A 19562-nucleotide genomic window follows, 5' to 3' on the forward strand; every position below is an offset into this window, starting at 1 on the left:
GCACGTAGATGGCCCCTTTACGGATGAGCAATCCATCTCGTAGCTGGAAACCGTCGGCCGCTGCCTTGCCCCCTCGCACCTCTGCCATCTTCGTTTGTGCGAAGGAGTCCCCCTGCAACGCTCGCCGCACCGCCTCTAGGTCCACGGTCGCCGCGGCGCACGCCCACACTGTCGGTGCAAAGATGTGCATGGCGGCCGCTGGTGTTGCGTCCTCCAGATACTGTGGCTTGCGGGAGAGAGCGTCTGCCATGATGTTGGTGTCCCCCGGGACATACTCTATTCGGAAGTCGAAGTCCGCAAAGAACTCAGCCCAACGTATCTGCCTCTGGTTCAGGAACTGTGCCGTGCGCCAGTGTTCCAGATTCTTGTGGTCCGTGCAAACCTGCACCGTGTGCTTGGCGCCGATCAGAAAGTGCCTCCACGCCTTGAACGCTGCATGAATGGCCAGCAACTCCCTGTCCCATATGGTGTAGTTCTGCTCGGACTTGCTGAGCTTCCTGGAGTAAAACGCTCCCGGCCGCCACACGCCCTGCGGGTCCTTCTGCAGCAGGACCGCCCCCACTGCTCTGTCCGAAGCGTCTGTCTCCACCCTCATCGGCATGCTGGGGTTGACATGAAGCAACTGCTCTTCCGACGCGAAGAGACGCTTGAGGGCCTGAAAGGACTGCTCCGCCTGCTCTGTCCAGATGAACTTCTTCTTCTTGGAGCTAAGGGTGTCAGTGATGGCCGCCGTCTGCATCGCGAAGCCCTTGATAAACTTGCGATAGAAGTTCGCAAAGCCGACAAACCGTTGGACCTCCTTCCGGTTGCGTGGGCTCTTCCAATCCAACACTGCTCGAACCTTGGCGCTGTCCATGGCGAGCCCCTTGTGAGACAGCTTGTAGCCCAGAAAATCCACCTCCGGCACGTCAAATTGGCACTTCTCCAGCTTGGCGTAGAGCCTGTGTTGCTTTAGCCTGCCCAGCACTTCCTTGACGTGCTTGTCATGTTCTTGCTGCGACTCCGAAAAGATCAGGATGTCATCCAAGAAACAGACGCACGTCTTGTAGAGAAGTCCCGCCAACACGTGATGCATAAATGCTTGAAAAACGTGAGCGCCATTTTGCAGTCCAAAAGGCATAACTCTGTATTCGTAGGTACCCAGTGGCGTGAACATGGCTGTCTTCCACTCATCACCCTCCCGCATGCGAATGAGGTTGTACGCCCCCCGCAGGTCCAACTTGGTGAACACCTTTCCCTTCCGTACCGTCGCCAGGAGGTCGTCGATGCGGGGCATGGGGAAGTCCGACGGCTTGGTCACACTGTTCAAAATCCTGTAATCCACTACGAGTCTTTTTTGGGGCGTGTCTCGCTTCTTAACAAAGAATACAGGACTGCCCCCCGCTGCCTTAGACTCCCGGATTAAACCGCGCTCCAAATTATGATCGATGAAGTCTTTGAGTTCCTGCAGTTCGTCCTCAGACATGGAATACAGCTTCCCTTTAGGCAGCGCCGCCCCCGGCAGCAGGTCGATTTTGCAGTCATATGGTCTGTGAGGGGGTAGCCTGTCCGCCTCCTTCTCGCAGAAAACTTCCAGAAATTCTGCGTACTTGTGGGGAATCGCTTGCAGCGTGCCTAGCAGCAGCTGTGACTCCTCTTCCTCTCCTTCCTGCCTGGGTACGATGCAGTGTTCAGCACAAAAGGAAGAGCCGAAGACCAGCTGCCTCTGGAACCAAGCCATCGTTGGGCTGTGCTTGTCCAGCCAACTCATGCCCAATACAATGGGCGTGTCAGACAGTTGAGTGACGTTGAAGCTGATGACTTCCCTGTGATTCCCAAGTCGCATCACCATTGGTGGCGTCTGCTTCACCACTTGCCCCCCTAGCAGCTCCCTGCCATCCACCGTGACAACCTGCAGGGGCAGTGTGGCCGGCAGCAACTGCACAGCGTGCCTGTCGACAAATTCCTGCCCTATAAAGTCCGCGTTGCTGCCGGAGTCGATGGTGATTGGCACGTCCATGGTGATTCCATTGGGCAGCTGGAGAGATGCTGTGAGCCTCACTACTGGTTTGGGCGGGAGGGGGTTCACTGGCTGTAAAATTTCTGGGGACTGCGTCACTAACACGTCTGGCTGGGCCCCAGTGCCTCTTCCTCCAGCCAGACATCGTCGTTTCCCTGCTGTGGTCCTCCCTGCTGCGTTGCTGCAGTCACCATTGCTGAGGCTGCAGTAAGCTTGTGGGGCCTCTGGGGACACTCTTTCGCCATATGCCCTGGCTGCTCACAGACGTAACACTTCCTGGTCCCTCTAGGAGGCTTCGCCTTCACTGCTGCCGGTGCTAGGGCTCTGGTTGCTGACTGAGCCCTTGCACCTCCAACCTCCATAGGTTCGGCTCCTCCTCCTGGCGGAGGCGTGGATTGCGCCCGCGCTGCTTCTCTGGGAAAGAAGGAGGGGCCCCCGGCTGGTTCGCGCCCTCCACGTCCTTCGTCCTTGCTCCACGGACGTCCTTCCAGCCTCACCCCCACTGCCAGTGCCCTCTGAACGACCTCCTGGGTGGTTCGGGGTCTCTCCCCCCTCGCTATCTCATCTTTAATCGAGTTGTGCAGTCCCTCCCAAAAGAGGTCTCTTACAGGAGCCGAATCTCTGTCCCATTCCAGGGCGCTGACCAAGGCGAAAAAGCGGGCGTGATACTGTCTGACGCTGGCCCTCCCTTGTCTCAGCCCATGCACCTCCTTCCGTGCAAGATCAATGTCAATACTTGATAAGAAACACCCATCCATCGCTTTAATAAAGGCATCCGCATTCTGGAGCGCCGGATCGTTATCTCTCCATAAATTGCGCAACCATGCTTTCGCCTCCCCATGCAGATGGGACATGATGAACCCCACTCTCTCCTGTTCATCTCTAAAGTCTTTATGCAACAGTTGCAGTGCGCACAGTACGTCGGCTCTAAAGTTGGGATACTGTTGCAGGTTCCCATCGAAGTGAGAGAGCAGCCCGCCTGTCCGTCTCGCCAACCCAATTCCCTCCTGCCGGGGTGTTTGCTTTGCCAGTACGTCTAACCTGACCTGGAGATCCCTGCAGGCGGCAGCTGCCTCGTCCTCTCTCTTCCTGGATGCGAGAACCTCGGCGTTCAGTTGTGCCACTGCTTTTCTGAGGTCCTCTATCTGCTGCTCAGCCGTCATGTCTCCTGCCGTTCGTGAGCTCGCTAGTGGGCGCCTGTTTCTCTCCCCTCCTCAAGGCTGCAGATGCCCACAATGTAGAGACGGAGCCTACTGTCAGAGCTGCTTCAAGATCCTAGCTCACAGAGGATCACGCTAGCCAGCGGTCATTAAGTAAAAGTCTTTATTGAATTACAGTTTCCATTCTCACGCTGCTGTCTGCAACTCTACGTCTACTAGCTAGATCGGCGAGGCTCCGTCTGAGTCTCCGCCCCGTGCGCACCAACTTAATATCCTAGCTTTGCTCCACCTTTTCCTCCTGACTGTCCTCCTCTGGGTCCCTCTACCCCCCGGGGCTTCTTCCTTCCGGGACTCTTCTGACGCTGACCCGGACCCTTCTGCCTCCTTGCGCCGGGCTTTAGGACCTGGTTCCCTTTCGGGGCTGCTCACTGCGCCGCCTTCCTCTGCATTTGAACTTGGCGCGCGCGCCCAACCTTCCACTTTCCTCTTAACCGTTTCTTCGCTCCCCGATGGAGGTGTGGCCACTCCTGACTCCTGCCCTCCCTCCTGTGGTGAGCTGCCAGCGCTTCCCCCCTGGCTCCTTTCCTCTTCCCTGCTTCCTGGCGGTGACGCTGGTCCCGATTTCCAGCTGCTCCCCCCTGAGTCTCCTCTGGCTCTATCTTCCTGGGGTGCCTCCCTAGACTCCCCCCTTGCCCTGGCCACTGGTGCTCCTTTCTGTGAATCCTCTGATTCACTGGAAAGACTGGGAGATCTCGGGTCGTCGTCATCACTCATCCTTTCCTCTGTCTCCTCCCCTTCGCTCTCTGTTTCCTCCCTTGCCCGTGCCTCTGCACCTAAACCCCTGACAATATCCTTCTAAATCCAGAAGTTCTGAATTTTCCAACTTTATCCATTCTTTCACCCAGCAAAGACATGCAGCCTCGAAATATAACTTTAGGTCTGGCAGGGCAAAGCCTCCTCTATCTTTTGCATCCATTAAAATCTTAAATTTTATTCTAGGCTTCTTGCCCTGCCAGACATATCTTGATAATACTCTTTGCCATTCTTTAAATATCGTCACACCTTTAATTATTGGTATTGATAGAAATAAAAACAACATTTTTGTTAGCACATTCATTTTTACCGTTGCAATCTGTCAGGGAACTGACATCAGAGCAGAGGGGGGAGGCGAGGCTTCCAGACTCTGCAGGAGAGGGAACGAGTAAGGGTAGAGAGAGAACGTCATCTGGGGAAGAAAGTCCAGGTGACACCAGGAAGAAGGGAGAGGGAGAGAGCATCTCGGAGGTGAGGCTCCGAGACTCTACCAGTGAAGTCAGTGAGGAGGGTGGAGGACCACCACTAGGCACGCCCACTCTGCGCAGAAGGCTTCCGCGCAGAGAGGCGAGGCGAAGGTTGTCCGTTAAGGAATTCTTATGCTGGAGGAAGTTTAGGAGACGCCCACTCACGGATTCTTCGAGCGACTGAGCAGCAGCACCCAAGCTGCTCAGTCAGGGAAAGACACAACCGCCCCTAAGCAGTTTGGAACAGCTAGAGGTTTACACACAAGCAACCCCAATTCCCGTGACAGCAATCCGTGAGTCTCTTACGTTGCTTGTGTGCAAGAGAACCGGGGTACAGTCATGAGTCAAACCGGAGGAGCCGGCGCAGGAGAGGGGGCCAAAGGAGGACAGAGTCTGGAAGAGAGAAACCGAGACTTGGAGCAGCAACTGGCTCTACTAGCGGCGCGGCTGGATGAAAGGAGGACACATGATGCCCAGGGGAAAATTACCCCCATCGCAAGAAAGGTACCGGGACTTGTGCAGAAGTTTGGGGGCAACCCCAGAGATTATAACGCTTTTAAGACAGAAGTGCAGTATGCGCTGGAGCTGCAGTACGATGACTTTGCCGACGATGGGGGAAGAGTCGCTTTCGTGGTGGGGCACCTGGAGGGGCGGGCCAGAGATTGGGTTCGACCCTTAATGGTGGCAGAGAACGCGGCCTTGAAGGACCTGAGAAAGTTCTTTAGCGCGATGGATCACATGTTCTCGAGCGATGTTGAACTGAGTGTGACGCGCAAAGAACTGATGGGGTGCAAACAAGGAAACCAGTCAGTGAGAGAGTACTGGTCGAGATTTGCTATGCTGATCCATAAACTTGGGTGGGATCTGAGTTCGGAACCATTACAAATGTTATTTGAGGAGGGCTTATCCCCTTGGGTGAGAGACGAACTTTCCCGCTCACCCCGCCCGGAATTGATGGACCAGCTGACCAAGTTGGCGCTCGCTGTGGGAGTCCGGCAAGAGACGCACGCTCTGGAAAGGCGGGATGGGAGAGCAGAGCGTTGGCATGACAACCGCATTCCAGACATGCCAGCGTCTACTGTGCCGCCCGAGGAGCCAATGGAGATTGGAGGAGCGAGCGCGTGCGGATTTTCAAACTCCAGCGAGGGGCGTAAGAAGGAGGGGAAAACCAGTAAGAGGTGTTTCCTATGCCAGCAGCCGGGACATTTTGCCAGAGCGTGCCCTCAGAAGAAGGCGTGGCAAGGAATGGTGGGGGCAGTGGGGAATGAGGAGGAAAAGAAGGAGGCACCGGGAAACGGCAATGCTTGGCTGCAGGAAGGCGGGCACAGCAGCCAGGCGAGCAATCAGTAGAAGTGCCCAAACCAGATCCTCCCCGAGCAGCCATCACCATAGAGGTGGTGCTAGAACTCCCAAACGGACACCCCATCAAGGTGAAGGCGCTGCTGGATTCAGGCAGCTCGTGCAACTTCTTTAGCAAGGATTTTGCGCTAGAACACCAACTACAGGTGGTGCCTCTAGAACATCCCCTGCAAGTAACCACGATTGATGGGAGAGAACTTTTGGGAGGGGAAGTAACCCACCAGACCCCTCCCATGAAAATGACAGTTTCCAGACACACTGAGACCATTGCCTTTCACGTAGCCACCTTAGCAGGACCACCTATCATACTGGGAATGAGTTGGCTGGCACTGCACGACCCAGTAGTAGGGTGGCACCAGCGGACAGTCACCTTTGGGTCAGCTCACTGCGTAGAGCATTGCCACGAAGGGGAAACCCCGAGGATGGCAGTAGCCAGGGTGGCAGGGATGGTGGTGGGAGAAAAGGGGAGAGTACCACCTCAGTATGCAGACCTGGAAGAAGTCTTCAGCGAGAGAGAGGCGGATAGACTACCCCCTCACCGGCCCTTTGACTGTCAGATCAACCTACTCCCAGGGGCTCAGTTACCAGTGGGTAAGCTGTACGCCATGTCAGACAGGGAGATGCAGGAGTTGCGGAAGTTCATTGACAAAAATCTGAAGAGGGGCTTTATACGTGAATCAAGGGCGGTGGGGGGCAGTCCAGTGTTCTTTGTGGACAAAAGAGACTCCAAAGAGCCCCGCTTGGTCGTAGATTACAGGTCCGTGAACCGGGTGTCGGAACTGGTGACCTTCCCAATGCCCAGGATTGATGACATTTTGGCCAGGGTAAGTAAAGGGAAGGTTTTTACCAAGTTGGACCTTCGAGGGGCGTACAATTTGATAAGGATGAGGGAGGGGGATGAATGGAAAACCACGATGTTCACCCCTCTGGGAGCCTTTGAGTATCTCATTATGCCCTTCAGATTACAATCGGGATCCAGCACATTTCAAGCTTTCATGCACCACGTGCTGGGGTCCCTGCTGTACAAGAATTGTGTGGCCTTCCTGGACGACGTACTTATCTACTCAGAGAACGAGAAGCAGCATGTGAAAGATGTCAGAGAAGTGCTGAAAAGGCTGCAGGAGCATCAGCTGTGGGTCAAACTGGAGAAGTGCCAATTCCATGCACGAGAGGTGGAGTTCCTGGGCTACAGGTTGTCAGACAAAGGTCTGGCAATGGACCCAGGCAAGGTGCAGGCCGTGCTAGAATGGAAGCCTCCCAAGAACCGGAAGGACGTGCAGAGGTTCTTGGGGTTTGCAAATTTTTACAGGAAGTTTATCAAGAACTTCGCCCATCTAACAGCACCCATAACGGATTGTCTCAGCAGCAAGAAGAAGTTCGAATGGACGGAGGAGGCCCAACGTTCCTTTGAAAAGCTTAAGAAGGCGTTCGCGTCGGAAGAGCAGCTCCTACACGTGGATCTGCGGAAGCTGATGAGGCTAGAGACGGACGCATCAGACAGAGCTGTAGGAGGCATATTGCTCCAGCAGGGAAATGAGGAGTGGAAAACGTGTGCCTTCTTTTTCAGGAAGCTTAACAAGTCAGAGCAAAACTACACAGTGTACGATCGAGAACTGCTGGCAATTCACGAGGCTTTTCGACGGTGGAGACATTTTCTTATAGGCGCACAGCACAAGGTCCAGGTGTGTACTGACCACAAGAACCTGGAATATTGGAGAACGGCGAGAGTGCTGAACCAGCGACAGGTGCGGTGGGCTCAGGAGTTTTCCAAGTTTAATTTTGAAATTAGGTACGTGCCTGGGAAGGAAAATGTCAGAGCAGACGCCCTCTCCCGCAAGCCCGAATACGAGGAAGGGGAGGGAAGTCCAGAGGCGTGTTATGTCATACCTGAGGACAAATGGGTGTGTGGGGGAGTGTTCGTAGGGAGGCAAGAGCTGGCCGGGTTGACGAGGGATGATCAGTATGCACAAACCAAAATCAGGGAAATTGGTATCACTGGGGAAACTCGGGGGGGGGGTTGAAGTAAAGGATGGGGCACTGTACTATAAGGGTGCATTGTACATACCTGAGGGGGATTTGAGGAGCAGAATACTCAAACAGCTGCATGACAACCCCACGGCAGGACATTTTGGCCAACATAAAACAATGCTACTGGTCACCAGGCAGTTTTGGTGGCCACGAGTGAGAGAAGATGTGAAGGAGTATGTACGCGGGTGCCAGTGCTGCCAGAGAGCGAAGGGGGAGAGGACAGCACCTGCGGGGTTACTGGAGCCCTTACCAACACCAGAGAGGCCATGGGAGGTGGTATCAATTGACTTTATTTACCCAAAGCCAGGGGGAAAACGGCAGTAATGGTGGTAGTGGACTTGATGACCAAAATGTGCCATTTTATTGCGTGCTCGCATGCGGTGACTGCAGAAGAAACAGCCAAGCTGTTTGTAGAGCATGTTTTCAGGTTGCATGGCGCCCCCTTGAGGATTTTATCCGACAGAGGCCGGCAATTCACATCCAGATTCTGGAGGAAGCTTATGAGTCTGCTGGACGTTGAGGTTGGTTTCTCAACGGCCCGGCATCCAGAAACCAACGGACAGGCAGAGAGAGCGAACAGCGTGCTGCAACAATATCTACGCTGCTACGTCAACGAGAGGGAGAAGGATTGGGTGGACAAATTAGCGCTGGCTGAGTTTGCATACAATAACGCAGAACAGGTGTCCACAGGGATGAGTCCGTTTATGGCAAATTACGGGTGTCACCCCAGGGCTTTCCCAGGGGAAGGGGAGGGAAGTTGGAGTGTTCCCGCAGCTGAAAAATTTGTGGAAGAGATGGAGGTTTTACACCAACAGCTTAAGTTAAACCTGGAAAGGGCCAAAGAAGAGTACAAGAGGCAGGCAGACAAGCACCGGAGGGAGGGAGAAAACATAAGAGTGGGGGACCAGGTGTGGTTATCCACCAAAGGGTTACCGTTCAAAGGAGGGTGCAAGAAGCTACGGCCAAAGAGACTGGGACCGTTCGAAGTAGCCCAGCAAGTTAATCCGGTGGCCTTTAGGCTCAAATTGCCATCTCACATGAAACTGCACCCCGTGTTCCACAGGTCCTTACTCTCACCGTTCAGGGAAGGGAGGGAATTTCTGGGTCAGCAAAATGAAACACCCTTGCATCCACAGATGGAGGAAAGGGAACTCAGTGGCCATGCAGCTGAAATTCTCGATTCCAGGTGGAAAGGGGGGCGGGTGGAGTATTTGGTGGCGTGGGAGGGGGAGCCAGCAGAGGAAAACGCATGGGTCCCAGCAGAAGAGATGAGGGATGAGTATCTGCAGGAGGAGTTTCATAGCAGGTACCCGAGAAAGCCCCAACCACCAGAGAGGTTCTGGGGGGAGCAATTTGGCACCACCGATGAGGAGGAAGAGTTTGCGGGTTTTCCCACCTCCGAAGAGGAGGGAGGGGATTTGTCCGAAGAAGAATCCGACTGGGGAGATTGGGGAGAGAGAAGAGACAGCAGCAAATGGAGAGGGGTGTTTGAATCATCAGATGGAGAGGAGAGTTCCTTCTGAGGGTTTCCTGCATCACCGTCAGAGGGAAGGACGGGGGGGTGGAGGGCCCTGGGAGGGAGGTGGATGTCAGGGAACTGACATCAGAGCAGAGGGGGGAGGCGAGGCTTCCAGACTCTGCAGGAGAGGGAACGAGTAAGGGTAGAGAGAGAACGTCATCTGGGGAAGAAAGTCCAGGTGACACCAGGAAGAAGGGAGAGGGAGAGAGCATCTCAGAGGTGAGGCTCCGAGACTCTACCAGTCAGTGAGGAGGGTGGAGGACCACCACTAGGCACGCCCACTCTGCGCAGAAGGCTTCCGCGCAGAGAGGCGAGGCGAAGGTTGTCCGTTAAGGAATTCTTATGCTGGAGGAAATTTAGGAGACACCCACTCACGGATTCTTCGAGCGACTGAACAGCAGCACCCAAGCTGCTCAGTCAGGGAAAGACACAACCGCCCCTAAGCAGTTTGGAACAGCTAGAGGTTTACACACAAGCAACCACAATTCCCGTGACACAATCCTTCCCCAAAATGACAACTTCATTCTTCCCCACACTTCCAGGTCCTTCCTAATCTTATTCCAAACTGGTACATAATTATTTTGAAAAAGATCAATACTCTTGGGCGTTAATATGATCCCAAGATATTTAACTTTCTTAACCACTTCCATATCTGTTTGTTGCTGAATTCTTTCTATTATCTCTTGATCCATATTTTTAACCATTATTTTCGTTTTACTCTTATTTAATTTGAAACCGGCAACTTGTCCAAATTGCTCTATCTCTTCTAACACTTCCTTAACACTTTTAATAGGGTCTTCTATTGTTATAACCAAATCATCAGCAAAGGCTTTTACCTTATATTCCTTACAACCAACTCTTACACCTTTTATCAGTTCATTACTTCTTAGTGCTCTCAACAAGACTTCCAGGACCGATATGAATAACAATGGTGATAAGGGACACCCTTGTCTTGTACCCTTGGTTATAGCAATATCTTCTGTCAATACCTTATTAACAATTAATTTTGCTCTTTGTTCAGAATATATTGCCTTTACACCATTCACAAATGATTGACCCATCTCCATAAATTCCAGATTCTTTAACGTAAACTCCCAAGAAATATTATCAAATGCCTTTTCCGCATCAACAAATATCAACATCGCTTGCTTATCTTTCTTGTTAGTCAGATATTCTATTATATTTATTATGTTTCTTATATTGTCTTTCATCTGCCTCCCTGGCAGAAATCCTGTTTGGTCCTTATGAATCAATTCCTTTAACATCTTTTTCATTCTATTTTCCAAAATGTTAGCAAATATTTTATAATCATTGTTCAGTAGGGAAATTGGCCTATAATTTTTAACTTGAGTTAAATCTGAATCCTGCTTGGGAGCAATCTCTGCGTTTCACGGTATGGAGTTGTCCTTCAATCAGCTTGACGAAGCGGCTACCCAAACATAAATGAAGGCACAACACATAGGCTAATAACTGTTAAATCGTATGTAATAGAATATCATTCAAATGGTAGAAATGAATCTATTGGAGTTCATATATGCAGTGTAACAGACTAGTGGCGCAGAACGTCAAGCAAGGTGTTCAAGATAGGTGTCAAAGGTCAGTCTCACAATGGTTATTCAACGGTTTCAACAAAAGATGACTCAAACGTCTAAAAAGTAAGGTTTTCGCTAATGTTTTTCAAAAGTTCCAATGTAAGACGTCCCAAAAGTCTCAAGGGCAGTGTTTCTGGAATGATACTACTGTTTCGTGATAGTCTACACCAGCTGAAAATACAATACAAAGCATACAACCAATGAATGATGACAGAACTGAGAGCCAGTGTGGTGTAGTGGTTAAGAGTGATAGACTTGTAATCTGGGGAACCGGGTTCACGTCTCTGCTCCTCCACATGCAGCTGCTGGGTGACCTTGGGCTAGTCACACTTCTTTGAAGTCTCTCAGCCTCACACACCTCACAGAGTGTTTGTTGTGGGGGAGGAAGGGAAAGGAGAATGTTAGCCACTTTGAGACTCCTTCGGGTAGTGATAAAGTGGAATATCAAATCCAAACTCTTCTACTTGCATGCACATTGTATATTGAAACAGAATATACAAAACAAGTTTGTTAACCTGTGGGACTCATTGCCCTTGGATGTTCCGAGTGCCGGTAACATCACTGAGTCCGCAAAAAGACCAAGCCACACGCTCACACATGACAAATTTTTATTTTGTAGTTTAAAAGCAAATGCAACAGTCCCAAACCGGATTGGAACCACAAGGCAGAGAGAGAGAGAGAGAAAAGAAAGAACATTTCATTTGTGCTGTTTCCTGTTTTAAAAATCAGACTCCCCCGCCCCAGCTGCAGTTTGGCTCCATCTGGGCTGTTTGCTCTTTTGAAATGTAGATCGTCCTTCTTGACCTCTGTACCAAGCAGGATCAAACATGTCCTATGACAGCTACCAACAGCTCATCTCTGTGTTCTGGCTATTTTGAAGCCATTCCTGCCGGTCTTGCATTTGCACATAATTAACAGATGTCAGCTGGTAGCAGACGACTGAGATTTCTGTCTGGCAAGAGTCTGCACAGAATTCCAGCTGACAATGGAAGTGGCCGGGGAGATAAGCCCCTGGTAAAACAGATTTACTGGAATCCAGCGAGAAACTTTGCAGTGCTAAGAAAGTTTGAAGTCGAGGGCAGTGGGGTGGGAAGAGAAGTAATGGAAAACAAATGCCCTTCAGGTTAAATTCTCCAGGGTAGGTTCTCCAATGCAGCAACTAATATCAGAGTTAATTCCCGCCCCTCCGGGGGGGATCTAAGGGGGCAGAAGAGGGAATTCTTTATACAGTGGTGCCCCACAAGACGAATGCCTCGCAAGACGGAAAACTCGCTAGACGAAAGAGTTTTCCGTTTTGGAGGTGCTTCGCAAAACGAATCTCCTATGGGCTTGCTTCGCAAGACGACAATGTCTTGCGAGTTCCTGCTGGTTTTTTTCTCCTTCCCCCCCTTTTTCTAAGCCGCTAAGCCGCTTATCAGCTGATCCGCTAAGCAGATAAGCCGCTAAAAGCCGCTAATAGCGCTAATAGCGCTAATCCTTCAATGGGCTTGCTTCGCAAGATGAAAAAAACCGCTAGACGAAGAGAATCACAAAATGGATTCTTTTCGTCTTGCGAGGCACCACTGTATCAATAATATAATTTTATATACAGTGGTACCTCTGGTACGTTCTGGACCCCTGTTCACATCCAGAAGCGAACGCAACCCATGTCCGCGGGTCACGATTTGCCGCTTCCGCGCATGCGTGTGACATCATTTTGGTCTGCGCATGCACAAGCGGCGAAACCCGGAAGTAACATGCTCCGTTACTTCCGGGTCGCCGCAGCACACAACCCAAAAATACTTATCCCGAAGCTACTTCAACCCGAAGTGTGACTGTATACTCAAGCACTCTGATGATAAATTCTCAATAGGCCAAATCCTGTGCGGTATATTTCGACACGGGCCGAGTGTGTTTCCACACAAAGATCTCCCTCAATTATGGTTTGCATTTCTATATATGAAATTCTGTGATTGTTTTTAATTGCAGAGGCTTTCTTTTTAAAAACAAGTAAATGTGAAGTCGCTTCGAGATATTTCATGGGAAGCGATGTAATAAAATGGGTTTAAATAAATAAATAAACTGACAGGCTCCCCCCACGCCCAATAAAACATGAAAGAAAAGGAAGACGCTTCGAGATATTTCATGGGAAGCGATGTAATAAAATGGGTTTAAATAAATAAATAAACTGACAGGCTCCCCCCACCCCCAATAAAACATGAAAGAAAAGGAAGACGGTTTTCCAGGCCAAGTTTGTATCAATGGCCACATTAAAGAAGAATAATTTGTTTATCCAGGATGGTTGTTTGCAACTGGAGGGGGAGGGCTTGAAGTGAATCCTCCTCTGAAGTTTTGCGTTTAAGAGAGCCCACGCCTATTGATTTGTCATGTTCGGTCATGTTTCTTTGATGCTGTATTAGGCCACTGATGCGATTTGTGCCTTCCAGTCTCCTGCCGCATTAGGAAGAGCGCTCTCTGCTTCTGAATCTGGCAACACTGCCTGCCATGGAAGGGTTTGGAGAGGGAAACCCAGCTGCTTGTGGAGGTTCATAGGAAGCTGCCTTACATTGCTCTGCATAGCTCAGTATTGCCTACACAAACTGGCAGCAGCTCTCCAGAGTTTCTGGCAGGGATGCTCTCCCCGCCCTACCTGGAGATGCCAGGGATTGAACCTGGGACCTTCTGCTTGCAAGTCAGAAGCTCTACCCCTGAGCCGTGGCACTTCCCCAAGACGGAGTTGTTCATGTTGCTTATTCATTTAAAAGTAAAGGGACCCCTGACCATTAGGTCCAGTCGTGGCCGACTCTGGGGTTGCTGTGCTCATCTTGCTTTATTGGCTGAGGGAGCCGGCGTACAGCTTCTGGGTCATGTGGCCAGCATGACTAAGCCGCTTCTGGCGAACCAGAGCAGCACACGGAAACGCCGTTTACCTTCCCGCCAGAGTGGTACCTATTTATCTACTTGTACATGACGTGCTTTCGAACTGCTAGGTTGGCAGGAGCAGGGACCAAACAACAGGAGCTCACCCCGTCGTGGGGATTCGAACCTCCGACCTTCTGATCGGCAAGTCCTAGGCTCAGTGGTTTAACCCACAGCGCCACCCGCGTCCCTGGAGCTTATTCATTTACATACTGCTTAATTGCCAAGGTGGCTTCTAAGATCAAAGCATTTAGAGCAGGAAAACAACTCAGTCAAATCATTAAACATCCACACTTTAAAATGTGCAGTAAAACAAGCCAGTTGAAACAGAAGGTACCAGTCCACTTGGCGGAGCTCAGGATTCCAGTTTAAAAAGAAAAGTGGATCTCGCAAGCATGAAGCCTGCTCATGCTTGCTCCCATCCACTGGGAAGTTAGGACACAGGGTGATTCTAAATACCAGTTTCTGGAAACCATCAGAGGGGAGAGACTTTCTCTTGTGCTCATCAGGTCCAGTTTGCATGCATATGGTTGGCCACTGCGAGAACAGGAGGCAGGCTTTGATGGGCCCTGATCCAGCAGGGCTTTTCTTACATTCTCAGGTTCTTTCTCCCTTCAGCGTCTGTTTTTGGATACAAGAGTGTGCATGTATTTATTCTTATGCAAACACACGCACACCATATCTTCCTGGGGATATCAACCCCGCTTGCAAGGTTTGGCAGCCTGATAGCCTGGAAACTGCACTGTTCGCCCCCTTCTGTCATTTATTCCCCCTGCCCTCCCCAGGCCTGAAATGCATCTCTGATGCAAAACGAATGCAATTTCCCCTCTCTTATTAACTTGTCTCTTAGAACCTTCAGCTCCTATATTTTCATTAGAACATTGAGTTGTCTTATTACCTTCCTGCTTTTCATTGTGCTGGTTATTCTTCTTTCTTTCTTTTTAATCTCTGTTTCTTTCCACTCTGATACACTGCAAGATTTGAAAGCGAACTGGGGTGGAAGAGAAAATTGGGAGCAAGTATAATGTGGTTTGTGTTTCCGATGCCTTCAGACGCAGCCTGTGAAAGATTTCAGGCACTTCACTTTACATCTGCTTCACTTTCCCCAGAAACAAACAGGCGCATCCCATCTTAGCCCCACAAATTTGGAAAATTTCTCAAAACATTTATATATCCTAAAGTTTAATTGCACACCTTCTTTTTTCTTTCATTTTTTGGGGGAAAGTTTCTGAAAATGCTTAAACTGCAGCAGCACAGGGATTGGTAAAAAAAAAGAAGAAGAAACCAAACCAAGTGAAACAGCTTTGTAGTGGATGAGATTATTTACTTATTTGTAAGGCATTTCTGCATGGTGATTTGACTCTGCCAAGGCATTTTGTGACTATTAAACACCAATGTTGTTCAAGAGAGCATCTGCAACAGAAGAAAACAGGCTTTGAAACCCTATCTGAATGAAATTTAAACTCATTAAAACCCTGGTGGAACAAGAATGTCTTGGGCTGCATTCCTGGGGGGCCATAAGATGAAGAAGAAGACAAAGAGTTTGGATTTGATATCCCGCTTTATCACTACCCGAAAGAGTCTCAAAGCGGCTAACATTCTCCTTTCCCTTCCTCCCCCACAACAAACACTCTGTGAGGTGAGTGGGGCTGAGAGACCTCAGAGAAGTGTGACTTCTCTGAAGCAGCTGCATGTGGAGGAGCGGGGAAGCGAACCCGGTTCACCAGATTATGAGTCCACCGCCCTTAACCACTACACCACACTGGCTCAGCCAGATGAATCAGTTCCTGTGCTCCCCAAGGCCCATGGGATCTCCCCAGGGAAGGAGAGAGAGAGAGCCACCATCTTGGAGGCAAATCTCACCTCCCTTTGCTTCTTCAGTGAGACACTGGATAGGTTCACAGCCAGTGCTCACCCATTGTAGAACAGGGTAGAAAGGAAATTACATGCCAGTGTTGGAGGTGCTGGGAAATACGAGCTCCCTCATTTCCTCCCACACCACCCTGGAGCAATAAATGTCTGTTAGAGATGGGTACAAACGAAGTAGGAAGGGACGCGGGTGGCGCTGTGGGATAAACCACAGAGCCTAGGACTTGCCGATCAGAAGGTCGGCGGGGTGAGCTCCCGTTGCTCGGTCCCTGCTCCTGCCAACCTAGCAGTTCGAAAGCACGTCAAAGTGCAAGTAGATCAATAGGTACTGCTCCATGCGCTGCTCTGGTTTGCCAGAAGCGGCTTAGTCATGCTGGCCCCATGACCTGGAAGCTGCATGCCAGCTCCCTCAGCCAATAAAGCAAGATGAGCACCGCAACCCCAGAGTCGGCCACGACTGGACTTAATGGTCAGGGGTCCCTTTACCTTTACCTTTACAAACGAAGTAAGAGGAAGCAGAAGAAATGCTTGTCAAATCTGAAAGTTCTTCACCTGTAGCTTTGGGATGGGCAAGGCTCTCGCATCCAATTTTAGGCTAAACCCCTAGACCTGGCATAATTTTGGGTTTTTTTTAAGGCCAGAACAAAAAAGAAAGGGGGGGAGTGCCCTCCTCCCTGCCAGCATGGGCCCAGCAGAACATTAAAAAAGGCAGATCCAGCCACCTTTGGTTCTCCTTGTCCACTGACTGTCAGGAGGTCCTACACACAAGTAGGAATCCGGCAGAGACACATGCCTTGCTGGCATGTTCTCTCCCTCCTGGTCATTCGTTTGGGAGCTTCAAAAGCTTTCTCCTGCTCAAACATCTCAGCGACTGATACCAAAAGGCATCATCACACTTCAGGATCAGCAGAGTAGAGGCAAAAAATGGGGTAGAAGAGTGAACTAAATTTTACTTTTACACTTACGCATTCCACCAGACAAGTGAGAAGCAGTATCAGAGTTCAAGCACACTTTCAATCCAGGCAAAAACATTCAAGGAAGGTTCAAAGCAGAGCCAGTGATCTAGGTGTGTGGTGTGGGGAAAGCCCCAAGGGCCAGATGAAGGGGCCCGGAGGGCCACATTTTGCCTGAGTCCTAGAGTTCCCCACCCCTGGTATCCAGCAAAACTGCAACCTCAGCCCATTAATATTTTCCCAATGTGGAGGATGATTTGCTATTCATAAGTTTCCTGTGTTTTATTTCCCCTGTCGTAGGTTGATCCACTGTTTGCAGAGGAAGTCAAAGAGAAAATTAAAAGGTAGGCTCCTAATTTGGAGATTTTTAAAAAAAATAAATAGAAAAATATATAGCTATATTTATTTCCCCCGAATTCTCTTTGCAAACAAATCTCTTTCCATGTTGCTCAGATTTACTTGAGAAGCTCGATTCCTACTGAGACCTCCTATGTTCACTTCAGTTTGAGGTGGCGATTTTACTGAAGCATACATTTTCTGGCTCAGAATTATGAGTGTTAAGGGCTCGTAACATTCACCTTGAATATAAGACAAGCATTATGACCCCATACCGTATTTTTCGCACCATAGGACGCACTTTTTCCCTCCTAAAAAGCAAGGGAAAATGTGTGTGCGTCCTATGGAGCGAATGCAGGCTTTCGCTGAAGCCTGGAGAGTGAGAGGGGTCGGTGCGCACCGACTCCTCTCGCTCTCCAGGCTTCAGGAAGCTATCTGCTAGCAGAGGGAGACCCAGCTCTCCCACCGCTAGCGGAGCGCTGCATTAATCCCGAAGCTTGGGGCGTGCGGAGCTCAGCACGCCCCAAGCTTCTGGGTGCCGGCAAGGTCTCCGCTAGCCCTGGGAGAGCCCCGCGACGTCGCACGGCTCTCCCAGGGCTAGCGGACCACTGCGCTAATCCCGAAGTTTGGGGCGTGCGGAGCTGAGCGCGCCCCAAGCTTCTGGGTGCCGGCAAGGTCTCCGCTAGCCCTGGGAGAGCCCCGCGATGTCGCGCGGCTCTCCCAGGGCTAGCGGACCACTGCGCTAATCCCGAAGCTTGGGGCGTGCGGAGCTCAGCACGCCCCAAGCTTCTGGGTGACGGCAAGGTCTCCGCTAGCCCTGGGAGAGCCCCGCGACGTCGCGCGGCTCTCCCAGGGCTAGCGGACCACTGCGCTAATCCCGAAGCTTGGGGCGTGCGGAGCTGAGCGCGCCCCAAGCTTCTGGGTGCCGGCAAGGTCTCCGCTAGCCCTGGGAGAGCCCCGCGACGTCGCGCGGCTCTCCCAGGGCTAGCGGACCACTGCGCTAATCCCGAAGCTTGGGGCGTGCGGAGCTCAGCACGCCCCAAGCTTCTGGGTGCCGGCAAGGTCTCCGCTAGCCCTGGGAGAGCCCCGCGACGTCGCGCGGCTCTCCCAGGGCTAGCGGACCACTGCGCTAATCCCGAAGCTTGGGGCGTGCGGAGCTCAGCACGCCCCAAGCTTCTGGGTGCCGGCAAGGTCTCCGCTAGCCCTGGGAGAGCCCCGCGACGTCGCGCGGCTCTCCCAGGGCTAGCGGACCACTGCGCTAATCCCGAAGTTTGGGGCGTGCGGAGCTGAGCGCGCCCCAAGCTTCTGGGTGCTGGCAAGGTCTCCGCTAGCCCTGGGAGAGCCCCGCGACGTCGCGCGGCTCTCCCAGGGCTAGCGGACCACTGCGCTAATCCCGAAGTTTGGGGCGTGCGGAGCTGAGCGCGCCCCAAGCTTCTGGGTGCTGGCAAGGTCTCCGCTAGCCCTGGGAGAGCCCCGCGACGTCGCACGGCTCTCCCAGGGCTAGCGGACCACTGCGCTAATCCCGAAGCTTGGGGCGTGCGGAGCTCAGCGCGCCCTAAGCTTCTGGGTGCTGGCAAGGTCTCCGCTAGCCCTGGGAGAGCCCCGCGACGTCGCGGGGCTCTCCCAGGGCTAGCGGAGACCTTGCCGGCGCCCAGAAGCTTGGGGCACGCTGAGCTCCGCACGCCCCAAGCTTCGGGATTAGCGCTCCGCTAGCCGTGTCTAGGCTGCGGATAGCAGCCTGCTTCCCGGAGCGTCGGGCGCCCTGAAAGCAGAGCTCCCGGCGCTTTGGGAACACATCCGCAGCATGGGGACCCTTGCAGGAGCTCCCCGCAAGCTTCCCCACGCTGCGGATAGCAGCCTGCCGCCCGGCGGGTGGGGCACCCTGAAGCAGAGCGCCCCTCGCGCCAGGCATACATCCGCAGCGTGGGGAGCCCTGCAGCAGTTCCCCACAAGGCTCCCCAAGCTGCGGATAGCAGCCTGCCGCCCGGCGGGTAGGGCGCCCTGAAGCAGAGCGCCCCGCGCGCTAGGCAGACATCAGCCAGCCCCACAAGCTCGGGGGACAGCAGGGAGGCGCAGCGCCACTATCCCGCTGTTCCTCGACCTGGTTCGGTTTCCCTGACCTGCTTTTGGGGGGGAAATAAAGGGAAATTTTTTTTCCTTTATTTCCCCCCAAAAAAACTAGGCGCGTCCTATGGTCCGGTGCGTCCAATCGTGCGAAAAATACGGTAATTCTTCTCTGGCTTGGATTTTCACCCAAGTTGGAAAAGGCAAAGCAGAATGCCAGCTGATAGATAACTCTAAAAAGAGCTCTGAAAAAGAGGCTTCTGAGCAAAATTAGCCATTTATAATCCAAAATTGAAATCCAAAATGTTTACGTTTCAGTTTATGGTGGGGGAGCTGCAGGGGAGGTTGGGAACATTTCAGGAGAAGGGAGATTAATCCTGTCTTACTGCTACATTGGAAGGTGTGTGTGTTAAGTATTTGTTTATTTTGATATAGCACCACCAAAGTATGTGGCACATTTTATGTAGATGTTACTGAATTTATTGGGAGGGGCCACAGATTAGCG

The 19562-nt window shown here is 51.8% G+C and overlaps 1 protein-coding gene across 2 annotated transcripts in view; it reads left to right on the forward strand.

Annotated features, from left to right (window-relative positions):
- Nucleotides 1-19562, forward strand: part of GLT1D1 (glycosyltransferase 1 domain containing 1) — a 77496-nt gene that overhangs the window by 43539 nt on the left and 14395 nt on the right. For both annotated transcript variants that reach the window (XM_081175085.1, XM_081175086.1), the window contains one exon: nucleotides 16958-17001. In XM_081175085.1, coding sequence (XP_081031211.1) covers nucleotides 16958-17001 — 44 coding nt within the window. The remainder of the gene's footprint in view (nucleotides 1-16957; nucleotides 17002-19562) is intronic.

Source organism: Podarcis bocagei (assembly GCF_964188305.1).
Source record: "Podarcis bocagei genome assembly, chromosome: 16".
In the NCBI taxonomy this organism is placed as follows: domain Eukaryota; kingdom Metazoa; phylum Chordata; class Lepidosauria; order Squamata; family Lacertidae; genus Podarcis; species Podarcis bocagei.